At 40.7% G+C, this 20,995-nt stretch overlaps 1 protein-coding gene across 10 annotated transcripts in view; it reads left to right on the plus strand.

The window, feature by feature from the left end:
• Nucleotides 1-20,995, plus strand: part of LOC121290199 (DISP complex protein LRCH3-like) — a 184,491-nt gene that overhangs the window by 48,152 nt on the left and 115,344 nt on the right. For all 10 annotated transcript variants that reach the window (XM_041210506.1, XM_041210471.1, XM_041210480.1 and 7 more), the window contains exons 2-3: nt 8,211-8,355; nt 10,800-10,926. In XM_041210506.1, coding sequence (XP_041066440.1) covers nt 8,211-8,355; nt 10,800-10,926 — 272 coding nt within the window. The remainder of the gene's footprint in view (nt 1-8,210; nt 8,356-10,799; nt 10,927-20,995) is intronic.

Here is a 20,995-nt window from a genome sequence, read left to right on the forward strand (position 1 = left end):
CCTGGAATGAGAGGGTTGACCTATGATGAAAGGTTGATTAAACTTGATCCTCTCTGGAGGATCACCTCTCATCGAGGTGATCTCATTGAAACATTCAAGATTATAAAGGGGCTTGACAGGGTAGATACTGAGACATTGTTTCCCTGGCTGGGGAATCTAAAGCAAGGGTGCACAGTTTCAGTATAAGGGGCCGATCATTTAGGACTGAGATGAGAAATTTCTTCACTCAAAGGGTTGTAAATCTTTGGAATTCTCTACCCCAGAGGGTTGTGGATGTACGATCATTAAATACATTTAAGGCTGAGATAGACAAGTTGTTGTTTTCTCAACGAATCAAGGGATATGATGATTGGGCGAGAAAGCGAAGTTGAAGGCCAAGATCGGCCATGATCATATTTAATGGTGGAGCAGGCTCATGGTCTTCTCCTGCTCCTATATCTTATGTTCTTATGATTTTAGGATAAGTCTGAAGAAATAAAATACGTCACAGCCTCAGCATTCATGTGTGTGAAGAAATCTTTTCTTCACTCCCTTTTAACAGTTTTAGTTCTAATTTAAAGATTGTAGGGTTTAACTTTGTCAGCATCCAGTTTAGGACTGAAAGTTGACAATGGAAATGCCCTGAATCTCGGGGTCCAAGGACTGATTGAACTCGGACCATATTGCTAACCTGCACTATTGCCTTCTCCTTTCTTGTTAACTTTCTAAAGCTCCCCTCACATGAACCCTCTCTTCCACTATTTAGTTTAAACCCCCGTCTACAATCCTAGTTATTTGATTTGTCAGGGCACTGATCACAGCACAATTCAAGTGAAGCCTATCCCATTGGAACAGCATCCTCTTTCCCCATTACTGGCGCAAGTGCACCATGAAACTCATTTTCCCCACTCCAGTCATTGAGCCATGTATTCAACTCCCTGATCTCATTGACCCTATGCCAATTTGTTTGTTGCTCAGGTAGTAACCCAGAGATTCTCCTTTTGTTCTTTTCTCTTATTTTGGCCACTAACTGCTCATACTCCATCAGCAGCTCATACTCCACTAGCTGCTCATACTCCATCACCATCTTAGTCCTACCTATGTCATTGGTACCTTTGTCCCCTCCCATTCCCAAGTTCCTCTCTGCCTATGAGGAGATGTATTTAACCATAATCTTTGGGACTTGCGCTCTTGACTACAAAGAACAGTGTCTATCCTCCTAATGACACTGTCCCCTACCACTGCTACATTATTTCTTTTACTCCCTCAACTTGAATTTCTGCCTCTACCAGGATACTGTGGGCAATTTGCTCATCCTCCCTGCAGACCTACATTTGTCTACACAGGCTGCAAGAACCTTGATGCTACCTTCCAAATTCCCATGTCTGCCTCATTAGTAGTCACCACCCCCTGTCCCTGACCATGGACCAAGTCTGAAGTACTTAACCCAAAGGGTGAGACTGCCTCCTAGAACAGTGTCCAGGTAGCTTTCTCCCTCTCTGATGCATTGCAGTGTCTGAAGTTTATACTCAAGCTCATCAGTGCTGAGCTGAAGGTCCTCAAGCTGTTGATGTGGTTGTTGTGGATCACACTGTTATGACGTGGCAGATGATGTGTGCCAGGTGGATCAAATCCACGAGGGAAATTTGATTGCACAATCACAACAGTTTTGCAATTTGTATTTATTTTGAGATCCGTGCACTGAATTCAGAAGTAGTAAGTCCACTATGACATTTAGAGATTTTTTTAAAAAAGACTAAATTAAAATATTTATTAACAAAAGGAAAGATTTCAAGCACATATATGGGACTACAAATTATTACTATAATAACTCCTAAAGTTCCTAATTAACCTGACTCCCAGTTACACCCCCTTAAAGGCAACGGTCCAAAAATAGATTTTAGATTTTAAACAAATCCGGCAAATTAACACAATACCCTGGGCAGTGGAATTCAAATGGCTTTCTCCAGCTTCAATTTCTGAAGACAACAGGCTTATGCACAAATACTGGAGGCTTCATTAAGGCTATTTCACACACACTGTTAGGTCTCACAATGCCTTCTCCTGATTCACAGTCTCATTCTCCTTTATATATATTTCTCCCTTTTTAATATGTAAATTCCATTGTTTCCATATGTCTTTGGAACTTTACCTTTCTCATAATATAAATCTTTTCATGTTGCCAGTATTCTCATTAACCGCTTTGAAATTCAAACCTCCCTTCATCTATCTAAAAATGCAAATTTCCATCACACCTTACAAGCTAAGACCCCAAACATGTTTACCTACATAGCATTTCAAGGACACTTCTACACCTTACTACTTTTGATAACTTCAACTTTCAGTCTGCTTGGCTATAAAATATAACTAAATCATACACAGCCAGAAAAGCACAACCCCTGATAAACCTACTTTACAATAAACCAGAAAAATATTATGAAAATTATTATACTTTCATGACAAACATTGATGTCTACCAATGTCCTCAGGCCTCCTGATTTGGGGGCATGCTGTGTTTCCATTGCAGCTGCTGCTCATCACCTGCCCTGTCAGCTCTAAGTATCTTATTTAACTAATTAGGTCAAGTTTTGAAACATCTCCACTTATAGTCTGTTAATAGTTTTTAATCTGTGTCCTATTGCATTCGCAATTCCTCAGATAGTGAAGTAGTCTGTGCCTGCAAGCAGCAAGACCTGGACAGGATCCAATCTTGGGCTAATAAATGACAAATAACATTCAGTTCACACATGTGCCAACCAACAACCTCCTGTGCATCCCCAATTTTATTCACACCCTCATTGGTGACCCTGCTTTCAGATGCCAAGGTCCTAAACTCTAGAACCCGCCCCCGCCCCACTAAACCGCTCTATGTCCCCTTTGTTTTAGGATGCTCCTTAAGAGCTATTCATTTATCTAAGCTCTGCCCTAATATTTCCTCATATGACTTGATGTCAAATATTGGTTGATAATGTGAGCCACTTTGGGATCGTTTACTCAATTAAATATATATAACTCCAAGTTATTGTTGTTGCTTGGATGAGTACAGTTAGAACAAAATTGAGAAACCTCAGCACCATCCAAGATGAAGCAGTCTGTTTGATCCGTGCCCAACCACCTGTTAAACATTCATTCTCTTCACCACTGGCAAAATGTGGCTGCAGTGTGTACTAGGTACGAGATGCACTGTAGCAACACACCAAGATTTCATCTATAGCGCCTTCCAAACTTGCACCCTCTGCCACAAGAAAAACAAAGCAGCAGGCACATAGGAAGACGACTTCCTCCAAGTTCCCTTCCAAGTCATACATCTTCCTGACTTAGAAATATATTGCCAGCCTTCTGTTGCTGCTAGGTCAAAATCCTTGAACTTACTACCTAACAATACTGAGAGATTTTTTAAAAATTCATTCACGGGATGTGAACAGGGTGGGCGTTGCTGGCTAGGCCAGCGTTTTTTGCCCATCCCTAATTGCCCTTGAGAAGATGGTGGTGAGCCGCCACCTTGAACCGCTGCAGTCCATGTGGCGTAGGTACACCCACAGTGCTCTTAAGGAAAGGAGTTCCAGGATTTTGACCTAGCAACAGTGAAGGAATGGCAGTATATTTCCAAGTCAGGATACTTGCAGATGGTGGTGTTTGCACGTATCTGCTGCCCTTGCCCTTCTAGGTGGTAAAGGCTGTGGATTTAGAAGATGCTATCGAAGGAGCCTTGGTGAGTTGTTGCAGTGCATCTTGTAGATGGTACACGCTGCTGCTGCTGTGTGTCAGTGGTGGAGGGAGTGAATATTTAAGGTGGTGGATGAGGTGCCAATGAAGCAGGCTGCTTTATTCTGGATGGTGTCGAGCTTCTTGAGTGTTTTTGGAGCTGCACTCATCTAAGCAAGTGGAGAGTATTCCTGACTTGTGCCTTTTAGATGTTGGACAGGCTATGGGAAGTCAGAAGGTGAGTTACTTTCCGCAGAATTCCCAGCCTTCGAGCTGCTTTTGTAGGCAGAGTATTTACATGGCTGGTCCATTTCAGTTTCATTGGTTACCCCCAGGATGTTAATTGTGATTCAGTGATGGTAATGCCATTGAATGTCAAAGGGACATGGCTATATTCTCTCCTGTTGGAGATGGTCATTGCCTGGCACTTGTATGGCGTGAATGTTATTTGCCACTTATCAGCCCAAGCCTGAATATTGCCCAGGTCTTGCTGCATATGGACATGGACCACTTCAGTATCTGAGGAGTTGTGAATGGTGTTGAACATTGTGCAATCATCAGCGACCATCCCCACTTTTTGATGAAGCAGCTGAAGAAGGTTGGGCCAAGGATACTACCCTGACGAACACTGGGATTATGTTCACCACACAGATTTTTTGGGAAATGTTTCCGGTCTCTCATTGCCTCACATCAAAAACAAAGAGCTGAAATAATCTGGAGTGAACGTGATATTTTGTTTCCCAGCAGTAGGCTGCTCCACTAGATGATGCCATTATAATCAAATAGCTTCAGTAATATGTTAAAGTGTGCATGTAGGGGTGTTGCAGTAAATATTGTTCCGTGACTTATTGTTCATACAGGTTGCTTGATGTAAGATTCCAATTCACTTTATGAGGAAATGCAGTATGTTGGTAAATCCTAGATGCCATCAAATAATTACATAGCCCACAGCTATTCAACACTGTCAGCTCTAGTATATGCAGACACTGATCAAGCATTCTTCACAGCTGGCTAGAGTGTACTGTGCGAATATTATTTCATTTAAAATTAAAATTGATGCCACATATCATTGGATCTAAACAACATTCCAGGGGTATGTGAGAAATGTTACACTTCTATATTTGAATCAAGAAGCATTTGATAATGCCTAGGATATGCATACTGTGGTTTTATCTAAACTCTGTTGTAGTTTTGGTATTTATACAAGGCTGTAACATGTCTGAAGAATTCTGATGACATAAACCATGGAGTCCTAATCTCAAGATCAATCTATATTCTGTAGCTGATTTCACTCCAGCAGCTGTTACATAACATTTTTAATTTGGTGATTCCCTTAAACTATGGGTGTTCAGTTGAGGATTGTAAATTGAATCTGTGAACAACAGCCTCAACTATATTCCATGCACCATGGGTAGAACACTTCTTGTGGAATGTTGCATTTATGTATATTTTTAGAAAAAGGGATATAAGTGCTACTTAAAAGAAAAACTCCATACCTGATAGAAAAAAATATTTTTGTGTGTGGTGCAGTGGGCATTAGAGCAGTAAAATTTTAGGGTTTTAACATTGCTTTGTGGCTGCTGCTGCCAGAAATGCAGTATCTTATCTTTGATTAGCTACCTATAATATATTTAAAATCTTGCTTTTGCATGCACGTCTGTTTACACAGCTTGACTCCCTGTCACATTTTTGGATGATATGAATTTTGCCTATCTAAATTTGGAACCGTCTAATTAAAGTATCTGGTGAATTTGTGCCAAATTTGTGAGCCTCTTCACATAACTTAAAGTCAGAACCTCTTGTCACTATTTTGGAAGATTCCACGTGGTTATCTTCATATGCTAAACCTTTATTGTTCTCTTTTCTCTTAATGACATCTGAATTTTTGGGAATTTTTATTATTTTTTAATCTGCACCTTGAAATCTCAACTGCAAACTGAAATAGTCCAATGTAGTTAAATAACTGAGTGGTAGCAGACACATTCTGAATCATGTAAGCAACTCAATGCCATACAAGCTATAAATTCCATTTTCATATTCAAAGTAATAGGGAACAAACAACGGAAGCATACAAAAAGGATACAGTAAACAAGCAGGGCTTGTGAAAGGAACCACAATTTAACAGCCACCTTTCCATGAACCCAACCACAGACCTCAGCAGCTCATCTTCCACGTGATAGGAATTGTTAAAGTTGTGATACTTGCTCAAAATAGCTGGTGCACTTATAAGAAGAAAATTAAGCTGTGCCTTTTATCTTTTATGGGTGGCTGTCCATGATAGTGTGCATGATGTAAGTGGTTGAGATTCTACTCAGTGCTCCCGTTACTGGTACTCATATATAGTATGAGTTGTCCAGGTCTGTCCACCTTTTTTTTTATATACTTTTCTCTGTAGTTAAGAACTTTTTATTTTATCTATTTGTTGTAATTTTAAAAAAGTCTTTTAATTACCATCCTGTCCCTGCCTCCCCCTCCTCTTTGGTAATTCACCTCCTGACACTCCAAATCCTATCCACCATCTACAAGGCACAAGTCAGGAATGTTGATGGAATACTCTCTACTTGCCTGGATGAGTGCAGCTCCAACAACACTCAAAAAGCTCAACACCATCTAGGACAAAGCAGCCCGCTTGATTGGCACTCTCTCGACCACCGATACATAGTGACAGCATTGTGTACCATCTACGGGATGCACTGCAGGAACTCACCAACGCTCCTTAGACAGCACCTTCCTAACCCATGACCGCTACCATCTAGAACAATAAAGGCAGCGGACACGTGGGATCACCACCATTTCCAAGTTCCTCTCCTAGCCACTTACCATCCTGAGTTCGAAGTATATCGCTGTCCCTTCACTGTTGTTGGATCAAAATCCTGGAATTCCCTAGCTTAACAGCACTATGGGTGTACCTACACCACATGGACTGCAGCGGTTCAAGAAGGCAGTTTACCACCACCTTCTTGAAGGCAACCAGGGTGGACAATAAATGTTGGCTTAGCCAGCAATGCCCACATTCCATGAGTGAATAAAAAGAAACTCACCAGCCTCCATCTCTCCCAGCCTTCTCCTTACTTCAATAACCATTGTTTACCTTGCTGTGAAACTCCTATCCTGCCCCCCACCACCTCCCCCATTCTCCAGCCCTGCTGCAGTAGCCCTGCTTTACTACCCCACTGTCTCTGCCCCCTTTGTCATTCCTTTGTCATTCCTCTAACAGTCATTGCGGCCTTTCTCAGCACTTCCTTCCATTGCCCCTGGCTTTCCATAGTTCTCTTTCAGCATCACCAGCATTTCTTGCCACTGACCTCCCACCTTAGCCCATTCATAACTCTGTCCTTTCTATAGCTCTCTCCTTGCCTCACCGTCCAGCTAATTTTATATCTGCCCCATCCTTTGCCTTCAGGCCTACCCTTGCCAGCAAGTTAGCTGCTTCATTTCCTTTAATGGAGTGTGGGCATAGAGTTATGGTAGAACATCAGCCATGATCGTATTAAATTGTGGAACAGGCTCAAGGGGCCGAATGTCTACTCTTGCTCATATTTCCTATGTTCATTCACAACCTTTTTAGCTACCCATTCTAGAGCTACGAAGAAAGCCATCAGCATTACATAGATCACCTGGATAAGGGGGCAGAAAGAAGTCATTGCCAGACATCAAGGGATACATATAGCAAAAGAAAAATAGCACTTGGGCCACTGATACATTGACCAGTTAGCCAAGACATGGCATTTAAACATCAAAAGGAGCTGAAAAAAGTTGTAGAACAATGCAGACAGAGCAAAAGGGAGAAATAATGCAAAGAACAACTTAAAAGAAAAATAAACACCCTAGACAGAGAACATGCTAGCACAAATATGTAAAAGACCGGGAAACCCTGATGATGATCTGAGACAATTGGAACAAATTGCAAAATGAGTTATGCAAAAATAGAAGAATTGTAGATTATAATAAAGAAACTGACAGATATAAAAAAAAAATCATGGATGGGAAAACATTGCATAAAACAAATCAAAGGGCAGAGTGAGATATCAGGACTGACAAAAAGAAATGTATAAGAGGGACTATGCCGTGTGCAAGTTATATAGTTTCAGTATAAAATGTTTAAATTCTGTTCGGATAAATCTTTTAAATTCTGACTTTCTGCTGTTCAGCCATCCTGAATACCTAATATCATATTACCCTTGTTCCACTCGCAAGAACCTTCCACAATTGTTTTGAGAAGCCTGTCTCTATCAGAAGAAGATGCAAGAGTGAAAAGTTACTTATACATTCAATTCATTAATGCTTTTTATACTGTATGAGATCCATCTACATTTTGGGCTTCTGCGTGTCTAGTGGCATCGTAGTAAATCTGATGCACTTATTTGAAAGCCACCTTTTTACTTTCCATTATTCTGGGTGGTTGTGCAATTTTGTGCTGCCCTTTCAAAATTTGTAAGTGTAGTGATCTAACTAGTTACCAATTCTGATCCTCCGTATAGTTATTCGTAATAATTTCTTGATGCTTTTTTCCCCCCTTCTCATAGATCTATCCAAGAACAGATTGGTAGAGATTCCGGCTGAAGTTTGTTACTTTGTGTCATTGGAGAGCCTTAACCTCTATCAGAACTGTATACGAAGTATTCCAGAAGCCATTTTAAACCTACAATCTTTAACCTTCTTAAACATCAGGTATGGAGAAGTATTTTTGTTTAAAATCATGCAACTAATTATCCACACATCTAAACAGATTCTGTTACCCATAGCCACATCATCCTATTTAATAAAAATTGGGTTTGAAAATTTTTTGTGTAGTTCTGTATAGAACAATGAGACGACACGATGAAAGGTGTTGTGAATAAATAGCAGGAGGTTACCTCATTGTTTAGATATCATTGCTTTTATTTTGAATCTGTTTGTGAACCAGAGAGCAGAAAATATTTCAGTAACCAAAAATTTGGTTGAAAACTAATACTCTGGGTTGCAAGGTTCCATGGTTTTTCTATTTAAAAAAAAAAAAAATCCTTGGACACATGTGTCACTTAACCAATCACTTCAAATAAAATCATCACACTCTTGAAAAAAGGCTCTTCACAACTCTAGAATCATGTTTACTACTTTTCTCGGCAAAATTAGATTTTCTATTTTCTCCCCCCTCTCCCAATGTTCTCCCTTTCTTGGGGTACAATTCCAAAGTGCTAACAGTTTGCTGTTTGATAGTTGAGATCATCTGTCTATATGGAATGCACAGACATTTGCCAATGAGATAATTACCTGGTGCAGGATCCTTGGTTTTTTTTATGTTTTGACTCTCTTTGTACACTAAAGCCAATGTAGTGCACTTGAGATAAACGGAAGATGCTGAGACCAGGAATTGAATCTGTAATCTTCCTGGCTCTGAACCAATATGGGCTCCTGGCAGAGGGATTTTGGAAATGAGAGAAAGGCAATTAACTGGTTGAAAATGATGAACTGTATTCATAAAACTTGTAAATTCTAAATAAGTTTAGTTTTTATGATTTTATCCATCACATTACCTTGTCTAAATTTATGCAAGAAGCCAAAATGAAAAGTTTAATCACCTGTGCATTTTCTTAATTCAGATGTTTAATTTCTGTAAGTGAGAGTTTTTTATTCTCAGCTGATCCTAGTGGAAACCATCATTAGGTTTAAGAATTTCTAAGTAAAGTTGTTGAGAAATCCACACAGTTGTGTTGCCCAATGTAGAATGCACATATACATGTCCGAAGTTCAGAGAGCTTGGACAATTTTCCACAAAAGCAAAGGCTTTGGGATCCTCTGGTGTCTGCAGAGGTACTGCTGGAGTTAAGATTAACGGTTTAGTCGAACAACATAGCACTGTAACCTTCGTGCTATGACCACCTCGCCCTTTAGGACACTGACTTGAAAGGCTATCTGGAATTGAGTGGAAAGAAAAATCCATGTTGGCCTGACCCTAGAAAGCTCACATGAAGCAGAGGAAGCACTTTCATTACAGCCAGGGAATTTCGAACCATGAAACAGAACTGTTTGGACATATCTTACATTTCACAAGTTTTCTTGCACTCGGCATTTGTTATCATAGAAGATTGAAAGCAATCACGGCAGTGTTCACAACCATCCAAGAGCACTACATCTAGTCTAAAGTTAAATCCATCAGGAACTCAAGGGACTGATGAGGATCAACAACTGAGGCAGTAATTCTTTGCTTCTTCCAATTAATACTTTCAAGATTCCCTCTTGAGTTGTTTGAAGCCATAATGCAACACTTGAGGATGTCCACTGCCATGTATTGGTTTTAAAATTTTGAGGGAAGAAATCATTTGATATGAGCTTCGTTCTAATCTTTTGAGATTTTTACCTACTTGATTAGGAAGCATTTGGTGGTTAATTTATAGGAAACTGGAAATAGTAATCAGGTCAGGCACATTTGTGGAGGGAAACAGAGTTAACTTTTCAAATCAATGACATCAGATTTCAAAAAATTAGACTGGTTTTAAACAAGCCATGATGGAGGGAAAGAGGGAAGAGTGAAAACAAGGAACGGTGGAAAACAGAAGAGATTAAATGATAAAAGGGGTTATTGTGCAAGGTTAAAGGCGATGGTAATAGGACAAATAAAGAAACAAAAGGTGGGTTGATAGTAGGTGCAAATGGGAACAGCAGAATCATCACTATCCAAAAATCGGAGGTAGAAGTTAAAATCTGAAATTATTAACTCAAGTTTTGAGTCTAGAAAGCTGTAAAGTACGTAATGGAAAGATGAGATGCTGTTCCCTGAGCTTCTTTTGAGCTTCATGGGACAGTGTAGGAAACCAAGGACAGAGAGATCAGATGGCATTCGGGAATTAAAATGACCAGAAATTGCCACGCTTGTAGGTTGAATGGAGGTGTTCCACAAAATGATCATCCAATCTGCACTTTTTCTCCCCAACATAGAAGAAATTGCATCATGAAAAGCAAATTAAGTATACTAAATTGAAAGGAGTACAAGTAAATTGCTGACTCATGCTGGAACTTGGCTCCATGAACAGTTTGCCATTTCTCGGCTCGCAGAATACCAAGCAAGAGTCGAAACCTTGATTGATATTGCCTTTCAAGTAATAACATTCCATTTGTCTTTTTCCTTCCCACAGTCGTAACCAGCTCACAACATTACCTGGACCCGTCTGTAATCTCCCTTTAAAAGTTCTAATCGCAAGTAACAACAAGCTAATATCAGTACCAGAGGAAATAGGATTACTACGGCAATTAACGGAACTCGTAAGTACCAAATCCCTAGTGGATAATACAAACATATGAGAAATGACAGACAGGAAAAGACATACTGGTCCATCCAGCCTGTCTCACGTACTTGTGGTGTCTTGTGCATCACAATACATACATTGCCTGCCTCACCCAACACTGGAGTAGTCTTTCACTTTTGAATGTTCACGAAAAAGCTGTTGTGATTTCAGATTATCAGGTATCAGTTATATTTACATTAGTTTATTTTATACCTGACTTGACTTGATGTTTCAAGAAATTACCTGTTGTTTATAAAACTAATAAGAAATGAAGTAGCGAATAAAAGGATAAGTTCTCAGCAGAATTCTACACCTATGTTTTAGCTTCAGCTTTTATTTAATGAGTTCTGAGAGAGAAACTCTGCTCATTTAATTTATTACACCCATGAGAAGTAGAAAATTCCACGAAACTAATCTTTGAGACCTCAACTGGCACTCAGTAGTATTGTGCTAAATGGGTCAGAATATTTGAAAGTGAATCATTAGCCCACAAAATAACTATGGATGGTCAGTAAACACTGGCCTTGTCAATGATGCCCACATTCCATGAATTAATAAATAAAAATAAAATTTTTAAAACTATCCATAGTTGTCCAGCATCTATTCCGAGGTTGCTTGTCATATGAAGACCATAGGTTTATCACTGCCGAAGGAGGAATAGATATTCCACTCAGAGAGGAAATTAAGGGCTGAAATGAAAATTGCTTAATAGACTGTGTTTGATTGACTTAACTACTATAAGTAGAGCTCGGCAATCCCAAAACCAACAGATCAGATTAACGCTGTGTAGTCCTGTCACATGCAGTCATGGATGGTGATGGAAAATTGAACAACTGACCACAGGAAGTGGCTCCACAAGCAGCCCCTTTTTCAGTGATGGGGGAGCCCAGCATTTCAGAGTATAGACTGCTGAAGCAGTTGCAAGCATCTTCAGCCAGAAGTGCCTAGATGATCTATCTCAGCCTCCTTCTGGGTTCCCAAGCATCACAGTTGCCAGTCTTCAGATAATTCAGTTCATTCCATGTGATGTCAAGAAACAGCTTACACTGAAACGACAAAGGACCCTGGCAGCATCCTGGCTATAATACTGGAGAATCATGCTCCAGAACTATCTGGGCCCCAAGCCAGATCATTCCAGTTTAGCTACAGCCACTGGCATCTAGCTGACAATGTGGAAAATTGCCCAGGTATATCCTGGCCACAAAAAGTAATCCAATCCAATCAAATACAGCCTCATCACTCTACACTCAAATCATAAGCAAAGTGGTGAAAAATGTAATCAACAGTGCTATTAAGCAGCACTTCCTCAGCGGTAACCTGCTGTCTGATACTCAATTTGAATTCTACCAGGCCAACTTGGCTCCAGATCTCATTACAACCCTGGTCTGAATGTGGGCAAAAGAGCTGAATTCCAGAGTTGAGGTGAATAGTGACTGCCCTTGACACCAAGACAGCATTTGACCTGACTGTGGCATTAAGGACCCCTAGCAAAATTGACGTCAATGGGAATCAGTGGGAAATCTGTCCATTAGTAAGAGTCATTCCTAGCACAAAGAAAGGTGGTTTAGCTTGTGAAAGACCGATCATTTTCAACCCCAGAACATCACTGCAGGAGTTCGCTGATGATTGCACCATTTTCAGTACCATTCACAACTCTTCAGATACAGAAGCAGTCTATGGCCACATCAGCAAGACCTGGGAAACATTCAGACTTGGACTGATAAGTTGTCATTTGCACCACACACGTGCCAGGCAATAACCATCTCCAACAAGAGAGAAGCTATCTCCTCTTGATTTTTTGCTGATTCTCTCACTATCAGCATCGTCGGGGGTTACCGTTGACCAGAAACTGAACGTGACCAGCCATATAAATACTGTGGCTACAGGAGCGGGTCAGAAGCTAGGAATTCTGTGCAAAGTAACTCATTTCCTGACTCCCCAAAGCCTGTCCAACATCTGCAAAGCATAAGTCAGAAGTGTGGTGCAATATTCTGCACTTATTTGGATGAGTGCAGCTTCAACAACACTCAAGAAGCTCAACACCTTTCAGGACAAAGCAAATCTCTTGGTTGGCATCCCATCCACCACCTTAAGCATTCACTCCACCAGTGCATAATAGTAGAAATGTCTATCAGCTACAAGATAGACTGTAGCAACGTTCCAAGGCACCTTCCAAACAGGTTATCTCTATCATTTAGAAGAACATGGGTGGCAGGCGCATGGGAACACCTCGACCTGTAAGTTACACACCATCCTGATTTGGAGCTATTTCACCACTCCATCACTGTCGCTGGGTTAAAATCCTGGAACCCCCTCCCTAATAGTACTGTGGGTGTACCTACACCATCTGGGCTGAAGCAGTTCAAGAAGGCAGCTCACCACTTTATCAAGGGCAGTAAGTGCTGGCCTTGCCAGTGATGTCCAGATCCCAAGAACAAATAATAAAAAAAACCCCTGCTAGGTGAAACATCTTGAGCAAATTCTATTAATTTTTCTCACTCTCTCCAGATAAAAGTTATTTTTTCAAATTCACATGAGTGTCACCTTTGCCTATCTTTTTGTAGAAGATATTATTCTCATCCCCTTCATGACTACTTTTGCCTCTCCAGAGTTACAGTAACGACTGTTGGCCTGCTTTGTGCCTCGCTCTGATTTTGGGAATTGAGTTAATTACTATTTGATCTCCACTGACATTGTGTACGCTGACAAAAACATGCACTACAGATGCTTTTTTTTTAACTCATTTATGGGAAGTTGGCATCACTGGCTAGGCCAGCATTTATTGCCCATCGCTAATTACCCTTAAGATGGTGGTGCCTTTTTGAACTGCTGTAGTCCACGTGGTGTAGGTACACCCATAGTGTTGTTTGGGTGGGAGTTCCAGGATTTTGACCCAATGACAGTGAAGGAGCAGCGATACATTTCCAAGTCAGGATGGTGAGTGACTTGGAGGGGAACTTGTAGTTGTTGGTGTTCCCATCTATCTGCTACCCTTGTCCTTCGAGATAACAGTGGTCATGGGTTTGAAAGGTGCTGCCTAAGGAGCCTTGGTGAATTACTGCAGTGCATTGTGAAGATGGTTCACACTGCTGCCACTATTCATCGGTGGTGGAGGGAGTGAATGTTTGTGGGAGGGGTGCCAATCAAGCGGGCTGCTTTGTCCTGGATGGGGGGGTGTCAAGCTTCTTGAGTGTTGTTGGAGCTGAACTCATCCAGGCAAGTGGAGAATATTCTATCACGTTACTTGTAGATGGTGGACAGGCTTTGGGGAGTCAGGAGGTGAGTTACTCGCCGCAGGATTCCAAGCCTCTGACCTGCTGTTGTAGCCACAGTATTTATTTGGCTAGTCCAGTTCAGCTTCTGGTCAATGGTAACCCCCAGGATGCTGATAGTGGGGGATTCAGGGATGGTAATGCCATTGAATGTCAAAAGACAATGATTAGATTCTCTCTTTTTGTAGATGGTCATTGTCAGGCAATTGTGTGGCATGAATGTTACTTGCCACTTGTCAGCACAGGCCTGGATATTGTCCAGGTCTTGTTACATTTGGATATGGACTGCTTCAGTGTCTGAGGAGTCACAAATGGTACTGAAGTTGTGCAATCGTCAGCGAACGTCCCCACCTCTGACCTTATGATGGAAGGAAGGTCATTGAGGAAGCAGCTGAAGATGGTTGGGCCTAGGACACTACCCTGAGGAACTCCTGCAGTTTTTTACTGAAACTGAGATGATTGACCTCCAACAACCACAGCCATCTTCCTTTCTGCTAGGTATGACTCCAACCAGCAGAGAATTTTCCCCCTGATTCTCATTCACTCCTGTTTTGCTAGGGCTCCTTGATGCCACATTTTATCAAATGCTGCCTTGATGTCAAGGGTAGTCACTCTCACCTCATCTCGAGAGTTCAGCTCTTGTGTCCATGTTTGAACCTAGGTTGTAATGAGGTCAGAAGCTGAGTGGCCCTAATGGAACCCAAACTGAGTGTCAGTGAGCAGCTTATTGTTAAGCAAGTGTCGCTTGATAGCACTCTTGATGACCCCTTCCATTACTTTACTGATGATCAAAAGTAGTCTGATGGGGCGATAATTGGCTGGGTTGGATTTGTCCTGCTTTTGTGTGCAGGACATACCTGAGCAATTTTCCACATCGTCGGGTTGATACCAGTGTTGTAGCTGTACTTGAACAGCATGGCTAGGGGCATGTCAAGTTCTGGAGCATAAATTTTCAGTACTATTGTTGGAATATTGTCAGGGCCCATAGTCTTTGCAGTATTCAGATCCTTCAACTGTTTCTTGATATCATGTGGAGTGAATCGGGTTGGCTGAACTCTGGCACCTGTGATGCTGGGAACCTCCAGAGTAGGCCGAGATGGATCATCCACTCGACACTTCTGGCTGAAGATTGTTGCGAATGCTTCAGCCTTCTCATTTGCACTGGTGTGCTGGGCTCCCCCATCTTTGAGGATGGGGATATTTGTGGAGCCCCCCCTCTCCTCCAGTGAGTTGTTTAATTGTCCATTGCCATTCATGACTGGTAGCGGCAGGAATGCTGGAAACCTGAAAAAGAAACAAAAACTGCTGGAAACACTTGAGCAGCGCAGACGGTATGTGTAAAGAGAAACCATTAATGTTCAAGTCATCTGGAAGATATTAAAATTTTAACAGATCTTAAGCAATTACAGAGCTAGTGAAAAAATAAAAACAAAAAACTGCGGATGCTGGAAATCCAAAACAAAAACAGAATTACCTGGAAAAACTCAACAGGTCTGGCAGCATCGGCGGAGAAGAAAAGAGTTGACGTTTCGAGTCCTCATGACCCTTCAACAGAACGGGTGTTGAAGGGCCATGAGGACTCGAAACATCCAATCTTTTCTTCTCCGCCGATGCTGCCAGACCTGCAGAGTTTTTCCAGGTAATTCTGTTTTTGTTACAGAGCTAGTGAAAATGGTCGGAGGAGGGGAGAGATGGTAGCAGGAAAATAACAAAGGGCAATTCCTGTGATAGGGTGGAAGGCAAGAGTAATTAAGTGACAAAATTATGACAGTGAACGGCCAAAGGGAGAGAAAATGAGATAAGTGAAGAAACAGACAATGATATCAGAGGAGGTGTAAATTCTGGTACAAAACATGAAAGATGATGGGAAGCATGGAAAATCTGGCAGAGTCTTCTGAGGCCTGGGAATGTGGAGGAGGAATGGCAGGTGAACCCACTGGCTATGTACCAACAGGGGGATTCCCCAGTCTGCACTTCCTCCACTCCAAAATGGCTGAAGAAAATACGGGCAGTACTTAAGATCTGAAGTTGCTAAACTCAGTCTTAACTGCCAGCTTAACTAACACCTTCCAGTTGTGATATATTCTCCCCACAGATGCTCCTGATCTGCTGAGTGTTTCCTGCATTTTATATTTTTATTATTGTGCACATGGAATCAAGATCATGTAGAGACAAGGACCTCAAGCTGCACAGATATAATTTAGTCCCCATTTTAAAGTCTTAAATTTTGTCCTAATTTTATATTTCTGACTTGAATTCCTTTCTTCATATTTAATTGACCTTTCTGTGGCTCATCGCTGTAACGATTTTTCCCATTCTCAATCTGTTCAGTGTTTTGCCTCTGTGCTATTCAAATGAGGTTCAGTGCAAGATATATTTTATTGAGCACTCTTGAGTGCTCTAATCAGAACACCAACTGTAGTAGTTTAAGACTTTAATTATATTCCCTTTTTTTTAAGTTTCCCTATCCTTTTGTTGGCAGAGCCAAGAAAAATAACTGCTAGTTTATGGCATCAGTGTGTCTAAAAGGTTGTCAAATTCTCAAGAGCCCAGAGTTCAATCACTAGTCTGATTCACATTACTGATTTACATTTACCTTGTGCTTTCAAAATTTTTATAGTTCTTTTGTGGTTTCCTTTTCATTTTTTTTCTTCCCCTTTCTAAACCAGAGACAGTGGCAATTGGAATGGCCCAGCTGTTTCTGTAGTTGAAATTAATTAAACAAACCAGGGATTAAGCCTCAGAGTTCTTGATCTTTCTGGCTTAATCCACACCAGCTGAACCATCAAATGAGCTGGTTCCAGATAGACTGCCAAGCTTTGGATCTGTTTCATTTAATGCAAATAGTAACCTGGTTTTTAATGTATGCTTGGTGCTCATTTAGCAGCTTGGGACCAGGAAGTAGTCTTCAAATGAGTTCAAAAAGAATTTAGTGCAAGCAATTACACCCAGAAGCCACAAATTGTCAAGTTACAATTTAGACTATAATTTGAATGTTGGTTTCAGGCAGTTTCCCCCTACTGTCCTGCCTAAAGCTGTGATGCAAATGCAAAATTTGTTTTTAGAGTGGAGCCAAGTATAACGAAACTATTTGGGAGGAAAGTCTGTCATTACTGTTGTGTCAAACTAGGTATCCAAATGGTCTTTTAGGTACTTTTTGAACTACTTTAAGCCCCAAAAAAATGACTGAGAGCATGACCTGAGCAGTAGCAGCAAAAGGAGCAGTGCCAGCAATAATACATAGAGCAGGAGACAGGGCCACGAGGTGGGGGAAGGTAGGACAATCAAAGCCAGAGCTCCCTGGATGACGGAAGAGATACAGCATAAGATGGAGCAAAAAAAGGGACCATATGACAGACGTCAGGTCAATAATACAATTGAGAACCAAGCTGAATATAGAAAATTCAGAAAGGAAGTGAAAACACAAATGAGAAGAAAAGTAGTGTTATGAAGCTGTTAATATGTATAATTTGGAAAATATTTTTCTTTCAAAATAGAGATTTAGTCTCTTTAGTCTTAACTGGATTAAAGCCAGCTGGTCTGGGTGCTTTGAGGTACTAGTTTGAGATGCAAACAGATAGCGTGCATTTACCTTTTTTGACTAGAGCATTCAAGAAATGGGGTGAAAATTGACACCTTTCTAACAGCTACCAAGCAATATGTTTATGTTACCGATAAAATTGGTACAATGATTGGGGCTTCATTGTTAAAAGGTAAAGTTCAAAGAGATCGTTGATCCAATAAGAATTAACAATTGGGGGCTGTGCCGGGATAAATTATATTTCTAATTCCATGATTGGTTAGGAATTGGCGGATCTTAAAACTTACCAGAACGGAGGCAATGTAAGATCAAAAGGCAGCTGCAAGCCTCCAACTGGCTCCACATTGGAAAGAACCTCATTTTGAATTCATAAGGCGAAAATGCTTTGCCTGGTGTTTTGGGTTAAATCTATGGGTTGTTGTTGCCTTAATGGAGGTTAGTTTGGGAATTTGTTATTTGTTATGATAGTAGTAATTTGTAGCCCTGTGTACATTTACTTTAACCTGTGTAAATTAATAAAATGCTTCATTTAATTAATGTAAAACCTCGAGAATGAGTGGTCTGATTCCTGAATTTAAAGTCTCATCTCAAATATAACACAACATTATTGATTATGATTATGTTTAAAGCTTCCCTCTGGGATTTTTAAATAACTCTACCAACTGCATCGGTCATAACAGGTAGCTAACGTAAAAGGGAATCCAGAAGTCTTCCATAGACATGTAAATAGTGAAAGGGTAGTAAGAGGAAGAGTGGGACCGATTAGAGACCAAAAAAGACATTTAAGCATAGAGACAGAGGGCATGAACTACTAAATGAGTATTTTGCTTCTGTCTTTATCAAGAAAGTAGATGTTCTCCAAGTCATAGTGAAAGAGGAGGTAGCTCAGACGTGGATTGTCTGAAAATTGATTGAGGAGGTATTAGAAAGTTTGGCTAAGTTTAAAGTTGATAAGTCACCTGGAGCGGATTAAATGCTTCTGAGGATTTGGAGGGAAGCAAGGTTGGAAATTGCAGAGGCACTGTCCATAATCTTCCAATCCTCTTCAGATACAGGAGTGGTACCAGAGGATTGAAGAATTGCAAATATCATACCCTGGTCATAAAAGGGTGTAAAAATAAGCCCAGCAACTACGGAAAAGTTAGTTGAGCCTCAGTCGTGGAAAGCTTTTAGAAATGATAAACTGGGACCAAGTTAATAGTCACTTGGCACATTTGGATTAATTAAGGAAAGCCAGCATGGATTTGTTGAAGGAAAATTGTGTTTAACTAACTTGATTTAAGTTTTTTGATCAGTTAACAGTAAAGGTGATGCAGTTGATGTGTTTATAAACTTCCAAGAGGCCTTTGATAAAGTACCACATAACAGCCTTGTTAGCTAAGTTAAAGCCCACGGAATAAAAGGCACATTGACAGCATGGATACAATGTTGGTTCAGTATCAGGAAACAAATTAGTGGTGAACAGTTGTTTTTTGGACTGGAGGAAGGTATTTAGTGGGATTCTCCAGAAAAAAAGGGAAAAAAAGTCTTGTGTTTATATAGCGTTTTTATGACCACCAGGTGCCTTGAAGCACTTTACAACCAATGAAGTATTTTTGAAGTTTAGTCACTGATTAGGAAACAAGGGACAAAATTCAGACCGCTGTTTCTCTTGATCTACACGACCAACCTTAATTTGGTGTGCAGGCCACTAGTTCAAAATCTTGCCGTTGACACAGTCTTTGGAAATATTGTGAACTGTGAGGAGGATTGTGGCAGACTTCATTCAATAGGGCATAGGCTGATGGAATGGATGGACATGTGGCAGATTAAATTTAATGCAGGGAAATGTGAAGCGATACATTTACAATAAAAGTATGCATTTCTAAAGGAGCTGCAGGAACTAAGGGAGTGGGGTTACACGTGCACAAATCATTGAAGGTGGCAGAGCAGGTTGAGAAAGTGGTTAATAAGGTATATGGGATGCTGGGTTTTATAAATAGACACATAAAATGTAAAAGCAAGGTATGGTGAATGTGTCCAATTCTGGGCACCGCACTTCATTAAGGATATGAAGGTATTAGCGAGGGTGCAGGAAAGATTCACGAGAATGAATCCAGGGATGAGCAACTTCAGTTAAATGTATAGATTGGAGAAGCTGGGGCTGTTCTCCATCGGGAAGAGACGGTTGAGAGAAGATTTGATAGAGGTGTTCAAAATTATGAGTGGTCTAGGCAGAGTCAATAGGGAGGAACTGTTCCCGTTGGCGAAGGTTGAACAAGAGGACACTTGCTGCATAGATATCTGTGGTTGGGATCTGAAATGCACTGCCTGAGAGTGTGATGGAGGCAGAATCAATCCTGGCTATCAGAATTGGATAGTTACCTGGAAAACCTTTGTAGGGCTGTGGAGAAAAACTAGAGGAGTGGGACTAGCTGAGTTACTCTAGCAGAGAGCTGACGTGGACACAACAGGTCAAAGAGTTTCCTTCTGTACTGTAACCGTTCTATGATTCTAAATTTTTCTTACTCTGGAGTATATGCAGTAATAATTAACCTTTTCATATTGAACTTCACCCTGGCAAATGCTTCCCCCATAACATGGATTATAGAGGTTGGGCATTCAAAATCTAGCTGTCCGCAAACCAGAATTGTCCGAAAATTGGACATCTTTAAAATATTCCATTTGATATTCAGCTAAATGAAATCCGGACTTGTCCAACTACTAGGACAGTTCGACGAGGCACTAGTTCTCAGTGATACACCAGGCTAGTTATCAGCCTCACTGCTTTGTTCATAGTGGTGTGCTGGTCTAGTTCCTGTGCTCCAAGTTGACTCTCAACCCCACCCAAACCACCCAACCTCTGCCCATGTGCTGTTAGTGCTGTTGTTTTACCCATATCATTCAGGCAATCTGGTGTTTATTGTGATTTCCTGTGTTTTTATCATCACAATCATGTCAAAAAGGCCTGTGTCCAAGATGTTTCAAGGGGATAGCAAAATATGCATGCAACTTTCAGAAAAATAGTTGAAACAAAAACAAAAATTGCTGGGAAAACTCAGCAAGTCTAACAGCACCTGTGGAGAGAAAGACAGTTAATGTTTCGAGTCCTCATGACTCTTCTTCAGAAGAAACAATTTTTGTTTTTGTTTCAGATTTCCAGCATCTGCATTATTTTGCTTTTATCTGGAAAACTAGATGTCGTTCTAAGAAATTTGGCAACTAGAAACTTGCTGCAATTGAAATTGACAGCA

This window comes from Carcharodon carcharias, chromosome 2, assembly GCF_017639515.1.
Source record: "Carcharodon carcharias isolate sCarCar2 chromosome 2, sCarCar2.pri, whole genome shotgun sequence".
Classification (NCBI taxonomy): Eukaryota; Metazoa; Chordata; class Chondrichthyes; order Lamniformes; family Lamnidae; genus Carcharodon; species Carcharodon carcharias.